We start from the raw sequence: 27,659 nt of genomic DNA, 5'->3' as shown, positions 1-27,659 counted from the left end.
AGATAATTGGTCTTTGCTAATGCTTTCTGAAAATAGTTTTACTTGATCTTTATGCTTGCATAATGCACTGATAGGCATTTTAAATAAAACTTTTACTCAGGAAATAAAAAAAAGTAGCATCCTAAGCACTGAGGACATTAATTTGCTGTGTCATCTATTAAATATTATCGTAAATAATATTTTCATATTTATCTGGATTTGGAGACTTTTGGTTAAATTGTACTACTCAATAAATTATCTTTTTTATTTAATCACAATATAAACAGTTTGCTCAACTGAACATAAATGTCATTTAACGTTTAGTTTAGCTTGGGATGTTGTTTACTAAATCCTTGTTGTATTAGTCTACAGATATACCAGCTGTACGTCTGGTCAATGAGATATTATAGGTATCAACTATCCAGCAATAATTGTTACTCTATAAAACAGTAAAATCACCTGTAAATAATATAAGCTATTTCTGTTATTGTGTAATACCATAAATACTTCAAAATCATTTGATATTATAATTATATAAGGTTGTATAAGCGGACAAGTCTAATTAGTTAATAGTTACTGTAAATAGCTATAGGTAATTAGTCTACCACTAGCTCTATCTGGGACATGGTGGGTTAGTGGTCAAGGTTTCAGATATTCTATGATTAGCCTTCCACCTTGGGATCACAAACTGGGGATCACAAACTGGAGATCCACAGTACAGCTTACAGGTCAGTTGGAACTGAATTGCTGGATACTGGTTGTAATGACCAGTGGCTATTCTTCTTAAACTCTTGCTTTCATCTGCTATCAAATCCTGGCACCTCTAAAAGTCAGGACCCAAAACACAAACAGACCTCCACCTTGCTGTCAATATTGAGGTAAATACACTGTAGTACATGTCAGCAGCATCAGATTTGTTACTCACGCTGGAAGAGTGACTCACCACATCCAGTGGAACAATCTAAATATAGTAACAAAACATATACAGCCTCAGAGCCTAGTTGTAGAAAACAGATATGCATAGTATTTCAATCACCTGCTTGTTTTTGTGTGGTAGGAACAAATAAAAATGGTCTATATAGACAAGTGGTCTTATTACACAGGTCAGAAGTTAAGGTATTGGACTTTAGTTGTGACTGAGAAACTGAGAAGTGGTTATTGTATAAGGTGGACACTAAGACAGGTTTACAGTCAAGACCCTAAATTTTCCCAGGGTCCTGAATGGTCAATTTCAACATAATTTGCCCTGTGTATGAAATCCACTTGGCTATAAAGACCACTTTATCTTGGTTCCTTGTGTGGTCTTTATAGACAGGTTTGACTATTTATATAATTAGTAGTGACTTTCATCATGAGTAACATATAGAAAGTGTGGCCCTGGCTCTAACTACATATATTTATGGTCTTACAATGATGCTATATTTTTCCCTTCCAGTTGTACTAGATTTACAGTCTGTTAAACAGAGTGAAACTTTGTTATAATTGTAGTATCTGATGGCTACCCTACACTAGAGAGATCATAAATGTAGTATTGATGGCTACCTACACTAGAGAGATCATAAATGTAGTATCTGATGGCTACCCTACACTAGAGAGATCATAAATGTAGTATCTGATGGCTACCCTACACTAGAGAGATCATAAATGTAGTATCTGATGGCTACCCTACACTAGAGAGATCATAAAGTAGTATCTGATGGCTACCCTACACTAGAGAGATAGTAGTATCTGATGGCTACCCTACACTAGAGAGATCATAAATGTAGTATCTGATGGCTACCCTACACTAGAGAGATCATAAATGTAGTATGTGTTATAAATGTAGTATCTGATGGCTACCCTAGTTCATAAATGTAGTATCTGATGGCTACCCTACACTAGAGAGATCATAAATGTAGTATCTGATGGCTACCCTACACTAGAGAGATCATAAATGTAGTATCTGATGGCTACCCTACACTAGAGAGATCATAAATGTAGTATCTGATGGCTACCCTACACTAGAGAGATCATAAAGTAGTATTGTGGCTACCTACACTAATGAGAATCAGATAGTATCTGATGGCTACCCTAGTCTGATGGCTACCCTAACAGAGGATCATAAATGTAGTATCTGATGGCTACCCTACACTTATAAATGTAGTATCTGATGGCTACCCTACACTAGAGAGTAATAAATGTAGTATCTGATGGCTACCCTACACTAGAGAGATCCAGTGTGTGTTATAAATGTAGTATCTGATGGCTACCCTAGATAAATGTAGTATCTGATGGCTACCCTACACTAGAGAGATCAGTAATAAATGTAGTATCTGATGCTACCCTAGTTATAAATGTAGTATCTGATGGCTACCCTACACTAGAGAGATCATAAAATGTAGATATCTGATGGTATCTGTGGCTACCCTACACTAGAGAGATCATAAATGTAGTATCTGATGGCTACCCTACACTAGAGAGATCATAAATGTAGTATCTGATGGCTACCCTACACTAGAGAGATCATAAATGTAGTATCTGATGGCTACCCTACACTAGAGAGATCATAAATGTAGCATCTGATGGCTACCCCTACACTAGAGAGATCATAAATGGCTACCCTACACTAGAGAGATCATAAATGTAGCATCTGATGGCTACCCTACACTAGATAGATCCAGTGTGTTTTGGTAGCCAGGTAGATATAATATGGTACCACAGTAAAGGTCCCAGACATCGGTCCCCAATAGGGCAGGGAGGGCTGATGTAGACTTAATCGGATTGTTTACAGGTGTACAATGTTTACATTACAGAGATAAATTCTTCTGGAGATTTACAGTGGTCAGGGATAGTGAGCATTCTCCACATATATATACCACATTGTTGGTAGTCAGATAATCCTAAACCCTGATCGGTCATCGGCGGTCAGGTGTGGAGTGGTCAGAATTGGTAGTTTATTATGTGTTGTAGGACACTGCTTAAGAGTTGTAGGTAAATATATAGGTAGGGACCTGTATTTATGCTGTCTGAATGGTTATGTATTATTATTTGTCTGCCACAAATCACAGGTGGTGTCGACAAAGCCAACCTGTATTGAAAGAAAATGTTAAAGGTTTAGATTTATATCACAAGAAAAGTAAATGTTTGTGTACAAGACATTTCAACAGATGTACTGTCCTGTCATATACTGTTTAAGTTGAGAAATTCTGGGTCATTTATATGCTTCCTTTAATAACAAACTTGTAAAGACTGATCGTTAATTAATTAAGTGTTTATAATCAATATATAGATATATGTGTGTGGTAGGACCAACACAACGTTTACTGTTAATTATTTATTGTGCACTTCAAATTTGGAGTAGTATATATGCATGAGCTTTATTCATGCAGTAATTTCAACAGTCTGAAAAGTAAAATAGATATTAATGACATCACATTAAAGATTGTTGTAATGAGGATGATTTTGCCATACAGAGGTTTTAGGCACTGGATGTTAAAGGTCAACTGTCTCTTTATGAATGTTGGAACATGAGAATGCTGAGCAAATTCAGCTGTAATGATGAAATATTAGACACCTCGTTAACACTGCACAGTGCAAGCTGCAATGCTGGTGCAAAATTGATTTTTCAAAACCTTCAGTTGCAAGTTAATTGCAAATTCTTTATATAGCTCTGCAGGTAGTCGATGCATTTCTAGTGTGTAACTGACTAAAGCTATAATCTAGATTTTTAATGAAATCACTAGTGGCCTAAAGCTAGCTAGGAGACAGAAAATCTGCCCCAATTGATCTGTATTTTACTGGATATGTATTTTTATTGTGTTAATATTGAAGTCTGCTGATAATAAATAAAATGACAGCTTCCCTGAATTACTCCAAACCTGTTAGTCTGCTGGGCAGTAACAAATTTGGTGTTAGATTGAATGTAGTAGGCATGAAGTAGACCTAGCTTGAAATTTGAAATAAACAAATGTTACAGTGTACATGTACATGTATGGATGAGGATGGATGTAGAGAGGATAGTGTTCTATAGAGTCAGTTGTTCCCTAATTAATTAGAGAACTAATCCTATATGAATAATGACACAGATCCTATACAAGTACTACACAAGGCAACGTTTAGTGGTCTATAGTACTCTAGAATCCATCAGAGCTGTGGGGACCGAGATCCCATTGTTTCCTGATCCACGTCCTGATAGATTATTTGGCTGTGTATATTACTTGGCCACCACCACTGTCCCAGAGCTGATATTTTTGTTGAATCACCATATCTGGAGTAATTAGCAATAACAGACCATGGTCTCTATATATTTCAATTGATCGCGGGAGTACATTGGTTGTGATCATCACCAGCTCTGTAGGAAATAACTGTACGATCTGTCTACAGTTATAGGAAGATGTTTTCTGCTATCATGACACAAAATTGGCATCCAATTAGAAATACCATGTATGGCGATGGTAGTTTTAAAAGGTAAAGACTTGAATTGGAAATTAATATAAGAACTAATTGGTGACTGAAATAAGTCAATATTTCAGATACCATAGATCTATTGTTTTTGGGATTAAAACTAGGCCTGTATCTTATTTTCAAAAATTGCAAAACATTTAAGAATATTCAAGATCTCTTTAAATCAACACTTGTTGGAGGAGAATCATCACACGTTTTTTCTACGAGAGAAAACTGTCTGATCATGAATACCCATAAGAAATCCATGTTGTCAGACAAGTGAACCAAAATCCAAATGGTGAATCAAGTCATATACCCACACATCTGTAAACGCAGCACTGTCCCACCCGACCACCCGACTATCCGACCACCCATGCCAGGTTGGCTGTTTTCCCAGTAGAAGGTAGATCAGGTCATTGTAAATAAATATTTCCACTCCAGTGGTCAATAACACTACATCCACACAGTAGTATGTACCCTGTATAAAAGTGTGAATGGGATGAACTGTCCTGTACATACATGTATACAGTCTTGTCTTGTATTATATATAACATGTTTAGTTAGCTTGACTAACATATCCTTATCTGACTGACTCTCAGCAGTAGATATACTCAAAAGGAATTTTGTAATTCCCTTATTAAGAATGACAGTCTGACGATATTTGAAACATGTACATGAATATTGTAGTGAATATTTATAAAAAAAAAACATGCATTTAATTTATATGAATTGCTCATTTTGAAATTTTATTTACGGTTTAAAACATACTGACATGATTATTTTTTTTCACATTAAGCATGCACATCACACAGTTCCTGCCAACTCCACACCCCACGTCTGTGATATATGGTATAACTTATAGTGCTGACTTTACACATACATGTTGTTTATACTTGAAAATGACAGATCTATATATTTTCTCCTCACTATTTGTAGAAGATATAGGGCAGGCTTTGCCATGTGGTTTTGGTGTCTGACATTCCCCACCTCAGGGTTGAATGTTCTTAGGGAACTCTGACTTTCTGTACCATCATTTTCCATATTATGTTTTTGTATGCTTTGAATTCCAAGCGTTATGGGTATTAATCAAAATATTATAGCAAACCCAGTTACATTTGGGTTAAAATCTTTACTGCAAAAAATGACAAAATATGTGATTTCCACTGAAAACAGGATTCCTATAAATACAAATCAGCTTGTATGTTAGTTGTTCATGTATATGACTAATTGTTTACTTATAAAATTTAGGTAGGTATGTTATACTGCCCATGTAGGTACATCTGTGATATAGAGCTGTTACCTGGGAAAAATTCTCGTTTATGTACCTAATGGATGTTACCTGTCATCAAACCCGCAGTAGCTAGTTACATAGGCCAGAGGTGTGATTACACAATCCTGGTGTCATGTTGATCTAACTTCCTGTTGATTTTATTATAGAGCTTATAGCAGTACATCACATATGGCCTTACTCAATCAGTTTATTAAAACTCATCTTATCAGGACCAAGGGGAAATATTTGAAGTATTTATCAAAACAATTTATCAGCACCTTTTAATTTAGAAATTATAGAGTTCAAACAAGGATTTGACAACACCATAAAAATCATGTCATTTTGTTCGTTAAGGATCTGCCAGGTTCTCCTGTAATGCTAAGAGCAAATTGTCAGAAATAGTTCCTAACTGGGGTGGTGGTCAATAGTAATTATAAGTCCTATAGGCCTGAGGATTTTGGCAAATTTTGATGACATTCATGGAAGAAGAAAAAGCCTAGGCATGTGCTCATTTTTAACAGGAAAACTAAAACCAGTGGTGGGATTTGGTTTTGTGATCCAAAGCTTACTAATTATATGTCTACTCAATAAAGGTTTAAAAGTGTGGTGCAATGACATCACCCTGATACACACTATAGGGGTTCAATAAACATTTATTTAAGCTTTGCATGATGTTAATTTTTGAGTGTTCTTAAAATTAAATTACATATCTGAGATGGTTAAAAGAAGTCTTATACCCCTCTCATGAAGAATTGATGAAATAGATTTACCTGGTCCTTTTATTATTAAGTTATTGTAGCACCGTAAATTGTAATTTTGAACTGATCAGTAGTTAGGAAGTTATATGGCCTGGGCATCTTAGATGAAAACAAAATGTCTTCCCTCAGTAAAAGCTAGGGAGATCATATAATATGGTGTTTGATATAGGTGTATAAAAAGTCATTATTACCTCATTACAAGGCACTCATTGTGTGGTGCTGAGGTCTATTTTCAGGATCTAGCTATTTTTTATAAGTTACTCAGCATTTTCCCCCAAAACAAACTATCATTCTTTCAGGTATATAGGTAATTTTTTATCGCCAGTTAAGAACTAAAGCGAGCATACACGTATCTGTGATCTGTGAAGGTCGCTATAAAATTTTCATTTAAGATATTCTTCATGCATGAAGAAGATTAAAGTGAAGTTAGCAAGTACTGTGACCTTTAGCTGTCAAACTAGACTGTTTTCCACAGTTGTCGATTGATATAATTTGTCATTTATGGCCTTAAGTCTGACTTTATTATTATAAATGGACTCTGGGCCGGCCCCGCGTCTCGCTTATGTAAATTAGTCTTATCTTTGTCATGATGTATACCTGTAATCTCCTCATTTTTTATTTACTGTTTATAAACAGTTGTGTTTTGTTTAAAATATTGTTATGGAAGACTAATAGATTGCATCAAAAACTGATCTTCATATTTCTAGGACTCATCATGTGATCAGTCACCATAGTGATAAGTCCTTAAGAGTTGATCTTGGCAGATTGCAAAAGCCGACACTCAAACTAATAAAACAAAATGAATTTCAAGAAAAGACACAATTTGTTGTTACCACATACCAAATAAATGTATATGTACTGGTATGCATAATAATTTATTTGGGGAAATGGTTTGACATTAGTGGTCGTTCTTGGAAATCACTTCTATCTGTGTACCATTGGTTTGTTACAGGTGTCTGTCAATGGACTAGAGGTCCTGTGTTTGATGGTGGACCGTATGGGAGAGGACTTCAAACATTACTTATATCTGTGTATCATTGGTTTGTTACAGGTGTCTGTCAATGGACTAGAGGTCCTGTGTTTGATGGTGGACCGTATGGGAGAGGACTTCAAACATTATGTATCTCATGGTAAGTATTATTTCAGGCTACAGCTTCTCTAACCTAAGCCAACACCTCATTTTTATAACATTATGAGAAATCAGAGCCTGGTGATGAAGGTAAGTATAAAAGGTCTAGAGCAGAAAATAAATGATGTGTAAGCATTACCTTACAATTATTCAGTAAGATAGCACTATAAAATTTGAGAGAGTTTCAACTAGCACAGGGAGACACAACATGAACACATGTCAGTCTTTCAAAACTAAAGTTTGTTTGGTTTATGTCCCTTTAACAGCCAGGGTCATATGTCCCGACATATTACCATAAGCCTTCCACCTTTGGGTCACGTGTTGGAATCCACTGGGTACTCTGGGTTTCTTCGATCTAAAAACCCAGCATGTCCTAAATGACTCTGGCTGTTAGTAGGACATTAATCTAATAAATTCAAAACCAACCCCAAGCTTTATCATATAGCATGCACTGTCTATTTCTTTCTCATTCTATCAGGAAATTTATCTTAACCATATAACTTGTCTACAGTCAATATTAATTGAAAACAGGAAATTAATTAACAGATTTTGTGTTTGTTTTGTTTTTCAGTGCTTCCGTCAGTGGTAGATCGCCTGGGAGATTCCAAAGACCAGGTGTGTATATATGATTCAGTGGCCCTTTATATAGGGCCAGCACTTATACAGAGGTTTCATTATCTTTAAGCAGAGGCGGTACAATATTGCAATTTCAGGGGGTACTTTTCTATACGATCTGTATGCTATCTGATGTAATTTAGCCCAAATCAGGCGGTACCACAACCAGATTCAACCGGCAAAAAGTACCGGATACCGCCTGATATTGAAACCCCTGCTTATATCAGGCCAGGCCTAATTAGATGTTTGGTATAGTCATAGAAATCATCCTTAATATGTCCATTTGTTAATTTTGTTATACCAGTGTGGCAGGGTTTTCTCATATGTACAACAAACAACCTTATTAGTCTTCTGGTAAACTTTCAATCTATTTTAGTCAAAAACTATATCACTCTGATATTGAAATTGGAAATATTTCTTCCCCATTGCTGTATAGATTGTATTTCTTTCTGATTGCCTAGATACATCGCACATATATTTGTGGAGAAGGAGAGTATTACAATAAGGTGTGATGTCTTCTAGAAAAGCTAATGGGTTTAGCCTATTGTCATTGTTAAAGTAAAGCAAGAAATGTTAAGTACATATTGTATACTGTAAGCGATATAGGGTAAAGGAGGAATAAAAAGTACATATTGTATATTGTAAGTGATATATGGTAAAGGAGGAAAAAAAGGACACATATACCTGTACAAATCTCTTTTGACAACCACAGAATGGAAAATTGAAATTAACAGAATTTTAAGGAAATCATATTTAAAGGCCAGCTTTGTGTAATTGTACTATTTACCATGTTGTACAGGTACGAGATCAAGCCCAGCAGTTACTGATGAAGCTGATGATGCCAGCCACATCCCCCGGGGTACGTCATTACAACCAATCAACGACATACAGATTTGTTATTGTTTAAAGGGTTTTACCTGCTAAGGATTTCTGTGGTTCTAATCCAAAACTGTTTCTGTTGATTCTGTAACTAATCTAATGAGGTCTCAACTCGGTTGTGAAACGTATTTCAAATTAAAAAGTTTTAAAAATCAAATGAACTTGAATAGACAATTAACATTTGGATTACACAAATATGATCAATATTCCTAAATAAAATAAAACCATACTTTATCTTGTATAATCTGCAATACTCTTCATTAATATGAACTCTCAGACACCATAATATGAGACCTTGGAGTCCCAAGTTCCATTGTATAATAATGTACTGACTATTGTGTTTCAGTATGTGTTTGAGAGGATTATGAGCGCCTTTACACACAAACTGTGGCATGTCCGGGAGGGAGTTCTAATCTGCCTACAGAACACACTCAACACGTAAGTCTGATAGAGTTATGGCCCCTTTATCTGTCTACAGAACACACTTGACACGTAAGTCTGATAGAGTTATGGCCCCTTTATCTGTCTACAGAACACATTCAACACCTAAGTTTGATAGTTATGGCCCCTTGACCAGATCATACTTGTGATGTTATCTTTAAATGAATTTATATTAAAGTTATATGTGCCGTAACTGGACGAAAATTTTGACATGCTATTTTTTCTTCATTAATCTATTGAAAACCGTAAGGTTTGATGAATTAAGCCGTGAAAATCATTCAAATGGTTCCAGATGTCTGACAAACGTTAGTTGAAACACAGATTTATGTACTGTAAAATTGTTTGTTTTTATGTTTTATGTATGTTTATATGGAAACATACCTGCAGAAATCACTCTACAATGACTAATTACTTACATTATATATAATAATAATAATAAAAATACTGTAAGAGATATCTTCATAATTTAAGTGTTCCAGCAAAATTAAAGTAGTGTAACTTACTTACTTTTGGAGAAAATCGTCTTTTTGTGTCCCAATTTCCCTGATGCAAATTTTCACTTGGAAGGTCTTTATCACTACGGTGTTTATTCACGTTGAAAACAAGCGTTCTGACGCCCTTTGCGGGTTAAGTTCATTTTACGAATTTAAAATCAACAAAAGGAGCGGAATAATATCAAGAAACAATGCATTTTCAGCTCTAATATCGACATTAGTCGGGCACAAAACCCGATATCGGATAATAAGAATTTCCTGTAATAGTTGCAATAGGAAAATATTACGATGTCAGTAAATAAATGTTCAATTTCTTTCGTTTGATTCAATTTCTAAATTTGTTGACTTGATCCCCAACATTCCAGTGACGTCACTTTTAGTAGGAGTGAATGAAACGGCAGTCAGTCCCGCCAAACAGTGACGTCACAATCATCGGAATGACGTCGCTTACATATTTCCCACGGTAGTAAAAAGGAGTACACACTCATTCGGTTTAGTGAATGCAACTTTTATTGAACATCAAAGAAGCGTTCCGCTTTAAGCGAAATCGTGTAAATAACAGACAATTTGCTTTCGTTTTGAATACCATCTTCTGTATGTATAATGAAAAAGTTACAGGATAAACAGAATGCCTGGTCACTATCTTACAATACAAGTTTTATTTTGGTGTCGACAGGGAAAACAGAGATAACTCTGCAAAACCTCCTCATCTCATCTCATCGCAAAAACGATAGCAGCATCGATATTAATTATAGCAAAATAAAAATGTCCAACGTTGGAAATATTGCAAGTACATTCATTATTTACATAAACCAGTTATTAGAATAATCATTTATTTCATCTAGACTAAATAATTTGCGAATCCCATACACCGCCTGCAAGGAGACGACCTTGGCCTATCGCTACCCACGATGCTCTCGATCGTGGTCTTATATTATGTAACTTTTCATGGGATATTAAATCTAGATATATCTGTTTTCGACAGTTAAATTTCTATGAACATGTGTTAAACAAGCAGTCTCAACTGCTATTCCGAGGCCGTAAAATGCAATCTTGATCACCTCAGCCAAAACACAGGGGCACGCAAATTATGACAGAAACGTTTACTAGTAACATTATAAAAATGCTAAATGAAAATGTAGACCACGATTTGGCTTTATGGTCCGACCGTATGTACTCATTTCACTTCACTATAGATGTACATATAATGATTTTTAGCAGTACTGCCAAAAATCATTTTCAGCTCTTATATGTACTCGTAAAATTAAAATGTAAGCATTGAAAATACTGTAATTCTCAAAATATTGGTAACTTTTGGTAATAAATAACATACCAAAAGCTCATCTTGATTCGTGAGTATGAAAAATACGGCACATATAACTTTAACTATTGATGTTGTATTTCAGGTATGGAGCCAGGTGCCTACACCTGTCCAAGATCGTCCCTAACATATGTAAACTACTGGACGATCAGAATAGCCAGGTAAAGAGTGGGCAATGTAATGGTCAGCAGTGCTGACCAGTAGTTAGTAACTTTGTATATAGTGGAATTGTAACAAAAAAAAACAAAAAAAATGAAAATGAAAAAAAGAAAGAAAAAAAATGTTTCTCAATTTTGTTTCTCCCAGATATTGAAAGAATAAGAAAATATTGTTGCTTTTTTAATTCAGGAAATTATATAATTGAAGTCCATCTATGAGTGAAATACAAATATCATGTAACAATGTTAGTTTTGAATATGTGTCATTGTTGTTATGATTGAAATGACAGGTTCGGGAGACATCAATAGCCACACTAGCCGAGATATACCGTCATGTTGGGGAAAAGGTACGCTCGGATTTACTGAAGAAAGGCATCTCACAGCAGAGGTAACAGTTTTATTTATTTTTTATTCAAAAAGCAACTGAACTATTCATTGATCATTCATGAGATCCAAAATCCCTAATGCAAATAAATTTATGCATGATGTCTTTTAAAAAAAGCATTAGAAAATATTATTGAATTGGCTTTTATCAGGCATATCAAAATAAGTTTTCTGGAAATTTTTGATGAAATGAAATTTAGTGATTTAACACAGATGTCAGTATGTCAACTTATTCCCGAATTTCATATCACCATAAAGTTGAAATTAATGGATGGTTTTATTCTGAACTCAGATCTCATTGATCCTCTTTCATTGTAGGTTAAATCAGATATTCGCCAGATTTGACGAAGTGAAGATGTCGGGAAATATGCTTGCCACAGCTCATGACTATGGTAAGTCATCAAAATATTGCCAAAGAGAAAATCTTATATGCCTAGTCAAAATATGTCTCATTTGGTGCCTAATTGTGTACATCTGATTGTATACCTAATGTGGTATCTCTTAAGATATCTTCCTCTGGTTACTTCAAAATATGCCTCGCTTGGTAACCCTTCAAATTTGCCTCTCTTGGTTTGCCAATGAAAATGCCTTATTTTCAGCTCAACTGTTTTTGGCACTTTATAAAACAGAGTTGAATGCTCTTGGGTTAGGTACTTGTTGATATGTTATTTATTTATATGAGAAAATGTTAATTTCTTATAGTTATGTACCTCATAAAATCAAATTATGTATCTATCATGTTTTCTCCCAAGAGCAAATAACTCTGCGCTGGTTTAGCTGATTTTGGATAAAAGGTAAAATATCTGTGCCAAGCTGCTAGTCATGATATTAAAAGGAGTCTCATTTAGTGAGCCCAAAACAAAGAGACAACATGAAGGGTAGCGAGTTACAGGACGAACCTCTGTATCAAATCTCCATGGAAAAATGGACAAGTAAGAAGAGATCGGAGATTTCTGGTTGAAGATGAGGAGAAATCATCATTGCGGACAACACATGAAAAATATTCACGAGCTTGGATATCCATCACTAAATCTAATACTAGTATTACCTGGTGATAAATACCATTAAATTGTAGAAATGAAAAGACAACAAATAGAAAGACTTGCAACAAGTATTTTGTTCACAGAAATTCCATTTTGATACTGAATTACCACCTCAATTGAAGGGAGATAACTCTTATGATCTTAACAAGAAATGCTAACAAAGTTCTACATCTCTTATTTTAGTAGATGAAATAAAGATTGATAATTTATGATATAGATAGATGAAAAGGTGTATCTCAAAGTCAAGAAATAAAGTTATTTCTACAGAGATTACATATGTTATACTTAAATAGCATTCTCAGCTCTCTAAGGACTGATCAAAAGACAAAACAAAAAGATAACTGGTAGTAACAAAGATGGAACACGGTTACCTGTATATCAAATAAGGTAGTGACAAATTTATTAGATTGTGTAAGAGACCCATTTTCAACAATAACTGATTTTTTTGTCATATTTTTAACAGTTTTTACAAAATATTTATTCTAAACTATGTCTCAGAATGAATTCATTGTGACAAGTAAGTTATGTTAAACCTTGGGCACTAGATAATCCACCAGCATTGAGGGTAAATGTTACTACAGAAAAAGATAGGTATTCCTATAGTAAATGGAGTAACAGCCATTATTTGGTTGTTCACGTGTTATGAATGAGAGAAAGTAACTCAGAAAGACGTGTTCTTTTTTCTTATTTGAGTACTATGAACTGCATAATGAATTTCAATTAGGAAAAAAAAAATGAATTTGAGATTTTTTGTAAATCAAGTCATTTAAATGCTATGTATGAAGTTCTAGAAAAAATATTGCAATTAAATTACATTTTCATGTGTTTTCAAAAAGGGATTAAAAGAAACTGCCATAACTACAAAAAAGTGTTATATTCTGGAGCAAAGTAGTTATAGAAATCTTTCTTCAAGTTTGGATTTCAGCCAGATAACATTTTTATTCAAGTGAAATGACAAAAATGTTTCTTTATTTATTTAAAAACTATTTAGCTGATGTTATCAGCTGTGATAAGACCATTATATAACCTAGCAATGTCTAAGTGTTTTAATGTATAGGAGACGGCGGTTCATTGTACTCAGTCGGCCCATTTACTTAAATATCTTCCTTGTTATAATACATTACCTCTAAATGTATTTTATCCGCCATTGTTCAAATCTCGGTAGGTATATCTCCTCTTGGCCTAATTTGATCTACATCTTAAGTATTTAGAACGTCTTAACCTTGTTAATCTTGACCTATTTAGACCAGTGGATTTACATCTGGACATCAGTAACAAGATAACATCAATATACTAAGAAAAACTACTTTACCACCTGACGTAGATGACCGTGATACAGATTTAGTGAGGACCATGTAACCATTCAGTCTTCATCACCAATCCTGTGACGTAGAAGTGAGCCATAGTCATACCATTTACCCTCTACCTTTAGGTCGGGAGTTCGAAACTAATGTAGGGTAGTTGCCAGGTACTTACTACATAGGATGATAGTTTTTCTATAGGTACTCTGGACTCTCCTTCTAAGCCTAGCATGACCTTAAAGAACCCTGGCTGTCAAGGGGACTTTACAAATCAACCAAAAATGTAAAAAAGTGCAAATATGAAGAAAATGATATTATAGCCATGTCACAATGAATGGAGATGTATTTGATTCCAAAGTGTCAACTGAAAGGTGGGGAGAGGGTTAAGAGGGAGTTGTTTCTTAGGAGATGCTAATTACATAATGAATTTGTAATTGTTTAAGTTGGTATATGATATATGTAATGTGTCCACCTAATGTTACAGGGCAGTAAACAAAGACTATTGTCTTTAGTCATTTATCCCAACTACATGTAAATCAATGATCGATATATTTGCATTGCAGAAATGGAAATAAAGTAAATGTGTTAGCTAAAAAACAAAGATATCATTGTGAGTTAGTAGTACAGAGCTGGTTTTGTCTGTTTTCTATAGTGTTAATCTTCTCTGACCTGTAGGCTTTCTGTGACAAGTCATATCAGGTAGGACTAACACTGGTAATGGGAAGGAGTTATGTTTAAATGTAAGTTTTCTGTAGGGTTCTTTATTATAGATACCTAACATGTCCATAGTATCACCACAAAGGGCACACTGTCTGCCTCCTCAGCCTCACTAACGGGCACATACCCCATCATTATAGGTCTATGTAGATGGAGGACGGGCCTTTTTACTGAACTTGCGAGTTTAACAGTTATTTTTCTTTGAGTATGTAGGGAAGGGCTGTTGGTATCATTCAGTTAAATAGTCGACCGTTTTAATATTTAAATTCAATGTTGACATTCCTTTGAACAGAATTTAGAATCTACTGTTGACCTAGAAAATATTTTTAAGTTTTAAGGAGTGAAGTTTTAAGTTGTGAATTTCAATGAACCACTTGACCTTTGTGCAATTTGGAACTGAGATTTATATCTTCATTTGAAAACGCCATGTACATCTTTGTATATTGATATACTTGTTAACACATACCAAGCCACCAGAGCGAGGTTGACCCACATTGTGTTGGAATGAAATCCAATTACCATATCGGAACAGGTTTTTCTGAGGTAGCCCATAAAAATTAAAAAGTAGTCCTTGTGATCTTAAATCATTAAAAGATGGGATTTTAATAAATTCATTAGGTGTCCTATTTCAGTATTGTGTATGTTTAGTGCTGTGAAATGGCAATATGAAACTCTGTATAAAATGGTTTTCAGCCTTTTTTTTTATACAAATTTTATGCTGAGATATAATTTTCAACTAATCTAAATTCATAACATTTTGGAGCATGACACATGAAAAATGGAAAATGCATATTTTTCATGAAATTGGGCAAGCAAGATTATGCTAATGCTGAAAATGAAACAAATTAGGTCTGCTAATAACAGTTTTCTTTGTGGTCTCGGTGTTGAAGATGTCTTGACATTATACCACTAGACTCCACCTCTATATTTCACTCCATGGAGCTTTCTTCACCATTACACTTGGAAATGTAATAGCCTATTTATAAATCTTCATATGATAATGTCTAAAACACTCTTTAGCTTTCTTTCTTCCAAATTCATGAATGAATATTAACATTTCGACTTCAGATTTCATGGGATGGATATTTTTGAGATTTCATTGAATAAAGTTATTCTTCTCAGATTTTGTTTAAAGGGTGTGTTCTATTTCTAATCAATATTTGAAATAGTTATGATATATATAGCTCTCACTGATGTTAACGTACAGAGAACTGATATTACATATACAGTTCAGTGCCTATTTCAGTTTCTGTTCATCAAAATTTAATTATTGTAATACCAGTGTCATCTAGTTAATGTGCTTCTAGTTTTTCATAAAATACTTGTGTTAAATCCCTTTTATATATGATAAAAAGTCCTCTTCAGTGTAATGGTAAATAAAGTGAATTTTGTCTTTGTATAGAGATTAAGATTGTCCGATGGTCCAATGGTCGAGATCTTTGGTCGATATTTCAGATATCAGAAACTGGCATTTACCAACTATGTGTGGAGCAGGGGTACAGATTGCCTGGTAAGCCCCTATAAGACGGGGACCATGTCTGAACGCTGCCTGATTAGTCCCACCAGTCCTATCAGTAACAGTAAAGTGACCAAATATTTCATCCCGATCCAGCTTTATAGGCACTTTGCTTTCAATAGGTGATTTGTTTATCAGATAAGGCCAGGTATAGAAATCATTGATTTATTGGAACTTGAGGCTGTTTTACTGGTTATACTTTACCTAGGTAAGGACAGAAGTGGCTCAGTGGGGAAGGTGTGTGTCATTTTACCACTATAGCCGTTATCCCCCTGGGAGAATGTGGCATAGTGGTTAATAAGGTTTATGTCATTTTACCACTATAGCTTTTGACGCCTGGGAGATGATGGCCTAGTGGTTAAGGTATCTGAACATTCTGTTTTTGACTGGGTTGATTTTCCCCAGGATTTCTTCCACCATCAAGATCTGACATATTCTAAAAATAAGTAAAGCTGTAAAAAGGACATCACACACATACAAAACATTCTACCTGACCGCCTGTAGACTAAGATTATTTACTCCATCTGTTTTACCTGATTATGAAAAACAACTTGCCTCCAGATAACATAAACTTGCACTTTTTGTGTGTAATACATCTGATTCTTGTGATAAACTTGACAAATAGACCTTTTGCTGCAGCTTGTATTTGTAAACAGCAGTTTATTCAGAGTTTCTAGATAGCCCATGGCTAATTTTAAACAAACAAATTTTTCATAGACAATTATCAAACGTTCACCTGAGCTAAAGTTGACTGAGATCAGTCGAAGGAGAGGTAGAGTTACAATGACAAAGTTGTTAATATGTCTACTGTCTATCTATCCCTGACAAAGTTGTTAATATATCTACTGTCTATCTATCCCTGACAAAGTTGTTAATATATCTACTGTCTATCTATCCCTGACAAAGTTGTTAATATATCTACTGTCTATCTATCCCTGACAAAGTTGTTAATATATCTACTGTCTATCTATCCCTGACAAAGTTGTTAATATATCTACTGTCTATCTATCCCTGACAAAGTTGTTAATATATCTACTGTCTATCTATCCCTGACAAAGTTGTTAATATATCTACTGTCTATCTATCCCTGACAAAGTTGTTAATATATCTACTGTCTATCTATCCCTGACAAAGTTGTTAATATATCTACTGTCTATCTATCCCTGACAAAGTTGTTAATATATCTACTGTCTATCTATCCCTGACAAAGTTGTTAATATATCTACTGTCTATCTATCCCTGACAAAGTTGTTAATATATCTACTGTCTATCTATCCCTGACAAAGTTGTTAATTAATATATCTACTGTCTATCTATCCCTGACAAAGTTGTTAATATATCTACTGTCTATCTATCCCTGACAAAGTTGTTAATATATCTACTGTCTATCTATCCCTGACAAAGTTGTTAATATATATCTACTGTCTATCTATCCCTGACAAAGTTGTTAATATATCTACTGTCTATCTATCCCTGACAAAGTTGTTAATATATCTACTGTCTATCTATCCCTTACAAAGTTGTTAATTAATATTACTGTCTACTGTCTATCTATCCCTGACAAAGTTGTTAATATATCTACTGTCTATCTATCCCTTACAAAGTTGTTAATTAATATATCTACTGTCTATCTATCCCTGACAAAATTGTTAATATGCTACTGTTATCTATCCCCTGACAAAGTTGTTAATATGTCTACTGTCTATCTATCCCTGACAAAGTTGTTAATATGTCTACTGTCTATCTATCCCTTACAAAGTTGTTAATATAATATATCTACTGTCTATCTATCCCTTACAAAGTTGTTAATATATCTACTGTCTATCTATCCCTGACAAAGTTGTTAATATATCTACTGTCTATCTATCCCCTGACAAAGTTGTTAATATATCTACTGTCTATCTATCCCTGACAAAGTTGTTAATATATCTACTGTCTATCTATCCCTGACAAAGTTGTTAATATATCTACTGTCTATCTGATCCCCTGACAAAGTTGTTAATATATCTACTGTCTATCTATCCCTGACAAAGTTGTTAATATATCTACTGTCTATCTATCCCTGACAAAGTTGTTAATATATCTACTGTCTATCTATCCCTGACAAAGTTGTTAATATATCTACTGTCTATCTATCCCTGACAAAGTTGTTAATATATCTACGTCTATCTATCCCTGACAAAGTTGTTAATATATCTACTGTCTATCTATCCCTGACAAAGTTGTTAATATATCTACTGTCTATCTATCCCTGACAAAGTTGTTAATATATCTACTGTCTATCTATCCCTGACAAAGTTGTTAATATATCTACTGTCTATCTATCCCTGACAAAGTTGTTAATATATCTACTGTCTATCTATCCCTGACAAAGTTGTTAATATATCTACTGTCTATCTATCCCTGACAAAGTTGTTAATATGTTATATATCTACTGTCTATCTATCCCTGACAAAGTTGTTAATATATCTACTGTCTATCTATCCCTGACAAAGTTGTTAATATATCTACTGTCTATCTATCCCTGACAAAGTTGTTAATATATCTACTGTCTATCTATCCCTTACAAAGTTGTTAATTAATATATCTACTGTCTATCTATCCCTGACAAAGTTGTTAATATATCTACTGTCTATCTATCCCTTACAAAGTTGTTAATTAATATATCTACTGTCTATCTATCCCTGACAAAGTTGTTAATATATCTACTGTCTATCTATCCCTGACAAAGTTGTTAATATATCTACTGTCTATCTATCCCTGACAAAGTTGTTAATATATCTACTGTCTATCTATCCCTGACAAAGTTGTTAATATATCTACTGTCTATCTATCCCTGACAAAGTTGTTAATATATCTACTGTCTATCTATCCCTGACAAAGTTGTTAATATATTCTACTGTCTATCTATCCCTGACAAAGTTGTTAATATATCTACTGTCTATCTATCCCTGACAAAGTTGTTAATATATCTACTGTCTATCTATCCCTGACAAAGTTGTTAATATATCTACTGTCTATCTATCCCTGACAAAGTTGTTAATATTCTACTGTCTATCTATCCCTGACAAAGTTGTTAATATATCTACTGTCTATCTATCCCTGACAAAGTTGTTAATATATCTACTGTCTATCTATCCCTGACAAAGTTGTTAATATATCTACTGTCTATCTATCCCTGACAAAGTTGTTAATATATCTACTGTCTATCTATCCCTGACAAAGTTGTTAATATATTATGTCTATCTATCTACTGTCTATCTATCCCTGACAAAGTTGTTAATATATCTACTGTCTATCTATCCCTGACAAAGTTGTTAATATATCTACTGTCTATCTATCCCTGACAAAGTTGTTAATATATCACTGTCTATCTATCCCTGACAAAGTTGTTAATATATCTACTGTCTATCTATCCCTGACAAAGTTGTTAATATATCTACTGTCTATCTATCCCTGACAAAGTTGTTAATATATCTACTGTCTATCTATCCCTGACAAAGTTGTTAATATATCTACTGTCTATCTATCCCTGACAAAGTTGTTAATATATCTACTGTCTATCTATCCCTTACAAAGTTGTTAATTAATATATCTACTGTCTATCTATCCCTGACAAAGTTGTTAATATATCTACTGTCTATCTATCCCTGACAAAGTTGTTAATATATCTACTGTCTATCTATCCCTGACAAAGTTGTTAATTAATATATCTACTGTCTATCTATCCCTGACAAAGTTGTTAATATATCTACTGTCTATCTATCCCTGACAAAGTTGTTAATATATCTACTGTCTATCTATCCCTGACAAAGTTGTTAATATATATCTACTGTCTATCTATCCCTGACAAAGTTGTTAATATATCTACTGTCTATCTATCCCTGACAAAGTTGTTAATATATCTACTGTCTATCTATCCCTGACAAAGTTGTTAATAATATCTACTGTCTATCTATCCCTGACAAAGTTGTTAATATATCTACTGTCTATCTATCCCTGACAAAGTTGTTAATATATCTACTGTCTATCTATCCCTGACAAAGTTGTTAATATATCTACTGTCTATCTATCCCTGACAAAGTTGTTAATATATCTACTGTCTATCTATCCCTGACAAAGTTGTTAATATATCTACTGTCTATCTATCCCTGACAAAGTTGTTAATATATCTACTGTCTATCTATCCCTGACAAAGTTGTTAATATATCTACTGTCTATCTATCCCTGACAAAGTTGTTAATATATCTACTGTCTATCTATCCCTGACAAAGTTGTTAATATATCTACTGTCTATCTATCCCTGACAAAGTTGTTAATATATCTACTGTCTATCTATCCCTGACAAAGTTGTTAATATATCTACTGTCTATCTATCCCTGACAAAGTTGTTAATATATATCTACTGTCTATCTATCCCTGACAAAGTTGTTAATATATCACTGTTATCTATCCCTGACAAAGTTATATATCTACTGTCTATCTATCCCTGACAAAGTTGTTAATATATCTACTGTCTATCTATCCCTGACAAAGTTGTTAATATATCTACTGTCTATCTATCCCTGACAAAGTTGTTAATATATCTACTGTCTATCTATCCCTGACAAAGTTGTTAATATATCTACTGTCTATCTATCCCTGACAAAGTTGTTAATATGTCTACTGTCTATCTATCCCTGACAAAGTTGTTAATATATATCTACTGTCTATCTATCCCTGACAAAGTTGTTAATTAATATATCTACTGTCTATCTATCCCTGACAAAGTTGTTAATATATCTACTGTCTATCTATCCCTGACAAAGTTGTTAATATATATCTACTGTCTATCTATCCCTGACAAAGTTGTTAATATATCTACTGTCTATCTATCCCTGACAAAGTTGTTAATATATCTACTGTCTATCTATCCCTGACAAAGTTGTTAATATATCTACTGTCTATCTATCCCTGACAAAGTTGTTAATATATCTACTGTCTATCTATCCCTGACAAAGTTGTTAATATATCTACTGTCTATCTATCCCTGACAAAGTTGTTAATATATCTACTGTCTATCTATCCCTGACAAAGTTGTTAATATATCTACTGTCTATCTATCCCTGACAAAGTTGTTAATATATCTACTGTCTATCTATCCCTGACAAAGTTGTTAATATATCTACTGTCTATCTATCCCTGACAAAGTTGTTAATATATCTACTGTCTATCTATCCCTGACAAAGTTGTTAATATATCTACTGTCTATCTATCCCTGACAAAGTTGTTAATATATCTACTGTCTATCTATCCCTGACAAAGTTGTTAATATATCTACTGTCTATCTATCCCTGACAAAGTTGTTAATATATCTACTGTCTATATCTATCCCTGACAAAGTTGTTAATATATCTACTGTCTATCTATCCCTGACAAAGTTGTTAATATATCTACTGTCTATCTATCCCTGACAAAGTTGTTAATATATCTACTGTCTATCTATCCCTGACAAAGTTGTTAATATATCTACTGTCTATCTATCCCTGACAAAGTTGTTAATATATCTACTGTCTATCTATCCCTGACAAAGTTGTTAATATATCTACTGTCTATCTATCCCTGACAAAGTTGTTAATATATCTACTGTCTATCTATCCCTGACAAAGTTGTTAATATATCTACTGTCTATCTATCCCTGACAAAGTTGTTAATATATCTACTGTCTATCTATCCCTGACAAAGTTGTTAATATATCTACTGTCTATCTATCCCTGACAAAGTTGTTAATATATCTACTGTCTATCTATCCCTGACAAAGTTGTTAATATATCTACTGTCTATCTATCCCTGACAAAGTTGTTAATATATCTACTGTCTAATCCCTGACAAAGTTGTTAATATATCTACTGTCTATCTATCCCTGACAAAGTTGTTAATATATCTACTGTCTATCTATCCCTGACAAAGTTGTTAATATATCTACTGTCTATCTATCCCTGACAAAGTTGTTAATATATCTACTGTCTATCTATCCCTGACAAAGTTGTTAATATATCTACTGTCTATCTATCCCTACAAAGTTGTTAATTATCTACTGTCTATCTATCCCTGACAAAGTTGTTAATATATCTACTGTCTATCTATCCCTGACAAAGTTGTTAATATATCTACTGTCTATCTATCCCTGACAAAGTTGTTAATATAATATACTGTCTACGTCTATCTATCCCTGACAAAGTTGTTAATATATCTACTGTCTATCTATCCCTGACAAAGTTGTTAATATATCTACTGTCTATCTATCCCTGACAAAGTTGTTAATATATATCTACTGTCTATCTATCCCTGACAAAGTTGTTAATATATCTACTGTCTATCTATCCCTGACAAAGTTGTTAATATATCTACTGTCTATCTATCCCTTACAAAGTTGTTAATTAATATATCTACTGTCTATCTATCCCTGACAAAGTTGTTAATATATCTACTGTCTATCTATCCCTGACAAAGTTGTTAATATATCTACTGTCTATCTATCCCTGACAAAGTTGTTAATATATCTACTGTCTATCTATCCCTGACAAAGTTGTTAATATATCTACTGTCTATCTATCCCTGACAAAGTTGTTAATATATCTACTGTCTATCTATCCCTGACAAAGTTGTTAATATATCTACTGTCTATCTATCCCTGACAATGTATTACTCTCTACAATTTAATATATCTACTGTCTATCTATCCCTGACAAAGTTGTTAATATATCTACTGTCTATCTATCCCTGACAAAGTTGTTAATATATCTATCTTCTATCTATCTATCCCTGACAAAGTTGTTAATATATTCTACTGTCTATCTATCCCTGACAAAGTTGTTAATATATCTACTGTCTATCTATCCCTGACAAAGTTGTTAATATATCTACTGTCTATCTATCCCTGACAAAGTTGTTATATATCTACTGTCTATCTATCCCTGACAAAGTTGTTAATATATCTATCTACTGTCTATCTATCCCTGACAAAGTTGTTAATATATCTACTGTCTATCTATCCCTGACAAAGTTGTTAATATATCTACTGTCTATCTATCCCTGACAAAGTTGTTAATATATCTACTGTCTATCTATCCCTGACAAAGTTGTTAATATATATACTGTCTATCTATCCCTGACAAAGTTGTTTAATATGTCTACTGTCTATCTATCCTGACAAAGTTGTTAATATATCTACTGTCTATCTATCCCTGACAAAGTTGTTAATATATCTACTGTCTATCTATCCCTGACAAAGTTGTTAATATATCTACTGTCTATCTATCCCTGACAAAGTCTTAATATTCCTGTCTATCTATCCCTACAAAGTTGTGTTAATATATCTACTGTCTATCTATCCCTGACAAAGTTGTTAATATATCATATACTCTATCCTGACAAAGTTGTTAATATATCTACTGTCTATCTATTCCTGACAAAGTTGTTAATATATCTACTGTCTATCTATCCCTGACAAAGTTGTTAATATATCTACTGTCTATCTATCCCTGACAAAGTTGTTAATATATCTACTGTCTATCTATCCCTGACAAAGTTGTTAATATATCTACTGTCTATCTATCCCTGACAAAGTTGTGAATATATCTACTGTCTATCTATCCCTGACAAAGTTGTTAATATGTTAATATATCTACTGTCTATATATCCCTGACAAAGAGTTTCGAGTTTAATGGCCAGATATCTGAAGTAGGTTGGTAGTTTTACTCTTGGTACTTTGACTTTCTACCAATCTTCATCTATCCCATTATTTTTATTTCATATGATGTTAACCTATTAGATGCTTCTGCAAAAATAGGACTGGAAGGTCAGTGTTTGTGGCTTTAAGTGTTTAGTAGATTAAGGTGTTGGTCTATTTCATGACGTCATAATTAAATGTAACTCAAAGATGGTCAATCTTTGTGTTTGTAGAGGATAAGTAGTTTAAAATATTCACCCTCTTCAGAGTTAGTGATGAGACGTAACTTTGAAAGGTCACTTGAACCATAAGGCCCTGCTTAATCCCTTACTCTAATGAACAGGTAAAGCACAAATAGACAATGGTCAGACTGACCAATGATAGGCTATACAATGTTGTAATGCCTCATGGCCAAACATTGTTCTGTTGTGTCCAGTTTCTGAAGGGATTGACCAGCTAGTGACCAGACTGAATGTCCACCTAAACAAAATGTTGACCATAACCTGGGCTGGCTAATCATAATGTTTACTGGTGTTGTTTGTTTGTGATTATAAGATTTATGGTAATTTGTGGGAGACCATGGCCAGGGGAATGTCCGCTGTACTGAACCAAGGTAATAGTGTATTGGAATAGGACCTTCCACACCATTTAACCCCACTCTGCTTATGTATTCATTTACACACAAGGTTGTGTATCAAAGCCTGTAATGGAATAGGAATTTTCTGTTTATCACCTGGACTCTTCCTTGTACTTCAATCAGGTATGGTGGATACAGATGTGCCAATGGAAGCAGGCCAGAGTACCTGAGTATAAATAAACCTCCATCAGCTGCATGTACCTGGCAATTCTACATGTAAACTTTGGTTTTGTGACCAAGTAGAATATCTGACACCTTAACCACTTCGCCACTACTGCCCCTTACATTAAATACAATACACTTTCTGGCACACTGTCCAACCTGTCTTAAAAGACAAGGGACAAATAAAATGGTAGCTAAGTGGTATTCACTCGGGTCAAATTGTGTTTAAATTGGTCATTTGGGGCACCAAGAAAGGGTTCATATTAAGCAGGTGGTCATTATAAGGAGTTGGATGCTAGGATAGATTTTACTGTATATGGCAGATATGGAAATTTTAAACTGAATTGAGAATAATGAAGGGGGAAAAAACTGATAACTTTCTTTTCACACGCTCTATCAGATCAAATTTCTGCATCCGTTCTTTTGAAATACATTTTCCTTTTCAAGTTGTACACACAGCATTTTGTTACAGTTTCCTATTGCATGGAATACACCAAAATGTTTTGGATGTAGAGATTAGATTTGGGCGTAGTCAGGATGAATGTGTAACTGATTTACATCACAATTTGGTGGAAAGACACTTTAAAATAAAATTATGATGACTCTTGCAAAGACTGATTTGATTGACAATACAGACATACCAGTGACTCCTTACCCTAACCTATATATTCAGAATTAAATTAGTGATTCCAGATTATATTTCTTTATTTCTTATTCTGTATAGAAAGTGGTGATGTCAAGTCATCATACATATAAATTAAAACCCACCGAAATTGCTTTAACCTATAATTTGAAGTATTTTTTGGGTCCAAAGAGCATTTGATTTGAAGTATTAGATTTTAAGTATGGTATATCCTTAGTCTTAAGATCTTGTTAAATTGAAGTATTTAGTCGGTTCTTGCAAAACTTAAAACCAGATATTTGAAGTCGTCTAATTAGATCAGATATCCAGTCTTAATTATTTACTCTATCTTACCATGATTAAACTTGATTTTTTGTCACCATAACTCTTGCCACGGTTGATTGAAGTACAGTTGGAGAAATGTAGGCTGTTGTCAAAAATTTGGCTTTGTGTCAAAGTGTACTTGGTAGTAAATATTTGTTCTAGCATAGCTCACCTAGTAATGAAGCGTTACAACTTTCATGTAGTATGGACTATTTTGTTTTGTGATCACCTGTTAACAGAGGGCATCAGAACGGGGAAATGTGTGTAAGGGTAACAAACCAACAGATCAGAGATCTTGTTAATGATCACTCCTTCATTTGAATAAAGAAGTTTAATGGATGTTTTCAGGTGAATTTGACAATAGGGATATATTTTATGGGCTTTATTTTCTGTTTGACCTAGTAGAAGAGAGATCACCGTGATCTGAAATGTATTCAGATAGATGGGAGAATGTATATAGATACAAATCTTTACTGTGATGATGGACGTGATTTAGAAACATGTCGGTCGCTATGAATGGAGGGAAATAAGGTGTTTTTAACAGCTTTCATATACTTTATATTTATCAATAAAAAATTATAGTTGCCACAACTAAAAATTTACTATATTATAAAGGGACTTGCTATCACTTAATTCATGATTTCTATAATGGATTGTTCAGCTAAAGAAGAATTTTTGAAGGAGGGAGCCCACCTCCCCCTTAATACTGTCTCTGGATTGTATTCAGACTTTATTCTGCTAATAAATAGGGACTACTGTGAACTAGTGGTTAAGGTGTCTGATATTTTACCACTTCTCTGGTAGATGTCAAAAGCTGTAAACTTTTGATGAAGATAATCAATTTATAAAAACTTAGCTAACATTGTATATCTCCTATTTTAGTAACAGCCTATAGCTAATTCTCTCTGTAAAGTATGCTAATCAGCATTTTCTTTGGTGAAGTAAGGGTTAATTCTTGACTTAATCTGGATTACTCGGATTAATGTGATATAATTATTAATGCATTTCTAATTCTACACTTCTCCTAATTTGACCTAGTTATCCTAAGAAGGTTAACAAACTTGGATTAATTCCTTTGACCACACAAGTTCACAGGGTAAACGTGTCATAAAGCTAGATAGTCTTTAGTAGGTTGTTTCTACATTTAGTCCTTTAGTTCAAATGTAAAGTGTAATTTTGAAGGCTCATCTTATAAATAGAACAAGTAAAGGTATAAGTAAATTGATCAAAGCTATGATTAGCTGCTTATAAATGATAAATACCAAAAACAATTGAAGTCTAATTTTGATAATGAACACCTACTGAAAAGAATCGAAAGCCAGGTCTTACCAGCTTCCTATAGCAGGTGCTGTTACGTTTGTAAAAACTGGAGCTGGATGTAAAAACTGGAGCTGGATGTAAAAACTGGAGATTGAGGCATGCAATACATGCAGTGCAGTAGAAATTGGTCGATCATAATCATACACATTACCTTGTTATCATGATTTCATGAACATAAATGTGAAAAGGAGGGAGGATGGGGGGGGGAGGGGGGTTAGCCTCATGGGGGGGGGAGCCTCATGGGGGGGGGGGCCTCACTATATGTCAGGGCTGGTGTTTTGGTTTAGATTTGTTATGTCCTGGAGATTATTGTTCCCCATCAGTGTTGGAGAGATGCACACACACACAGCCTGTAAGTGCAATTTGTGTCTGCATTCCACCGTAAATTTATGTAGAACTAAGAATTTAGTTAGCGTAAACAATTACACATGCTTTCTGCACATGCTACTCATATAC

General features: G+C 34.0%; 1 protein-coding gene across 10 annotated transcripts in view; it reads left to right on the top strand.

Annotated features, from left to right (window-relative positions):
- LOC138320475 (CLIP-associating protein 1-like) overlaps positions 1-27,659 on the top strand; it is a 133,826-nt gene that overhangs the window by 13,327 nt on the left and 92,840 nt on the right. For all 10 annotated transcript variants that reach the window (XM_069263438.1, XM_069263449.1, XM_069263447.1 and 7 more), the window contains 7 exons: positions 7,481-7,559; positions 8,130-8,173; positions 8,973-9,032; positions 9,399-9,490; positions 11,394-11,469; positions 11,757-11,854; positions 12,169-12,242. In XM_069263438.1, coding sequence (XP_069119539.1) covers positions 7,481-7,559; positions 8,130-8,173; positions 8,973-9,032; positions 9,399-9,490; positions 11,394-11,469; positions 11,757-11,854; positions 12,169-12,242 — 523 coding nt within the window. The remainder of the gene's footprint in view (positions 1-7,480; positions 7,560-8,129; positions 8,174-8,972; positions 9,033-9,398; positions 9,491-11,393; positions 11,470-11,756; positions 11,855-12,168; positions 12,243-27,659) is intronic.

Source organism: Argopecten irradians, chromosome 4 (assembly GCF_041381155.1).
Source record: "Argopecten irradians isolate NY chromosome 4, Ai_NY, whole genome shotgun sequence".
Lineage (NCBI taxonomy): Eukaryota > Metazoa > Mollusca > Bivalvia > Pectinida > Pectinidae > Argopecten > Argopecten irradians.
This window is presented reverse-complemented; position numbering and strand designations above follow the sequence as displayed.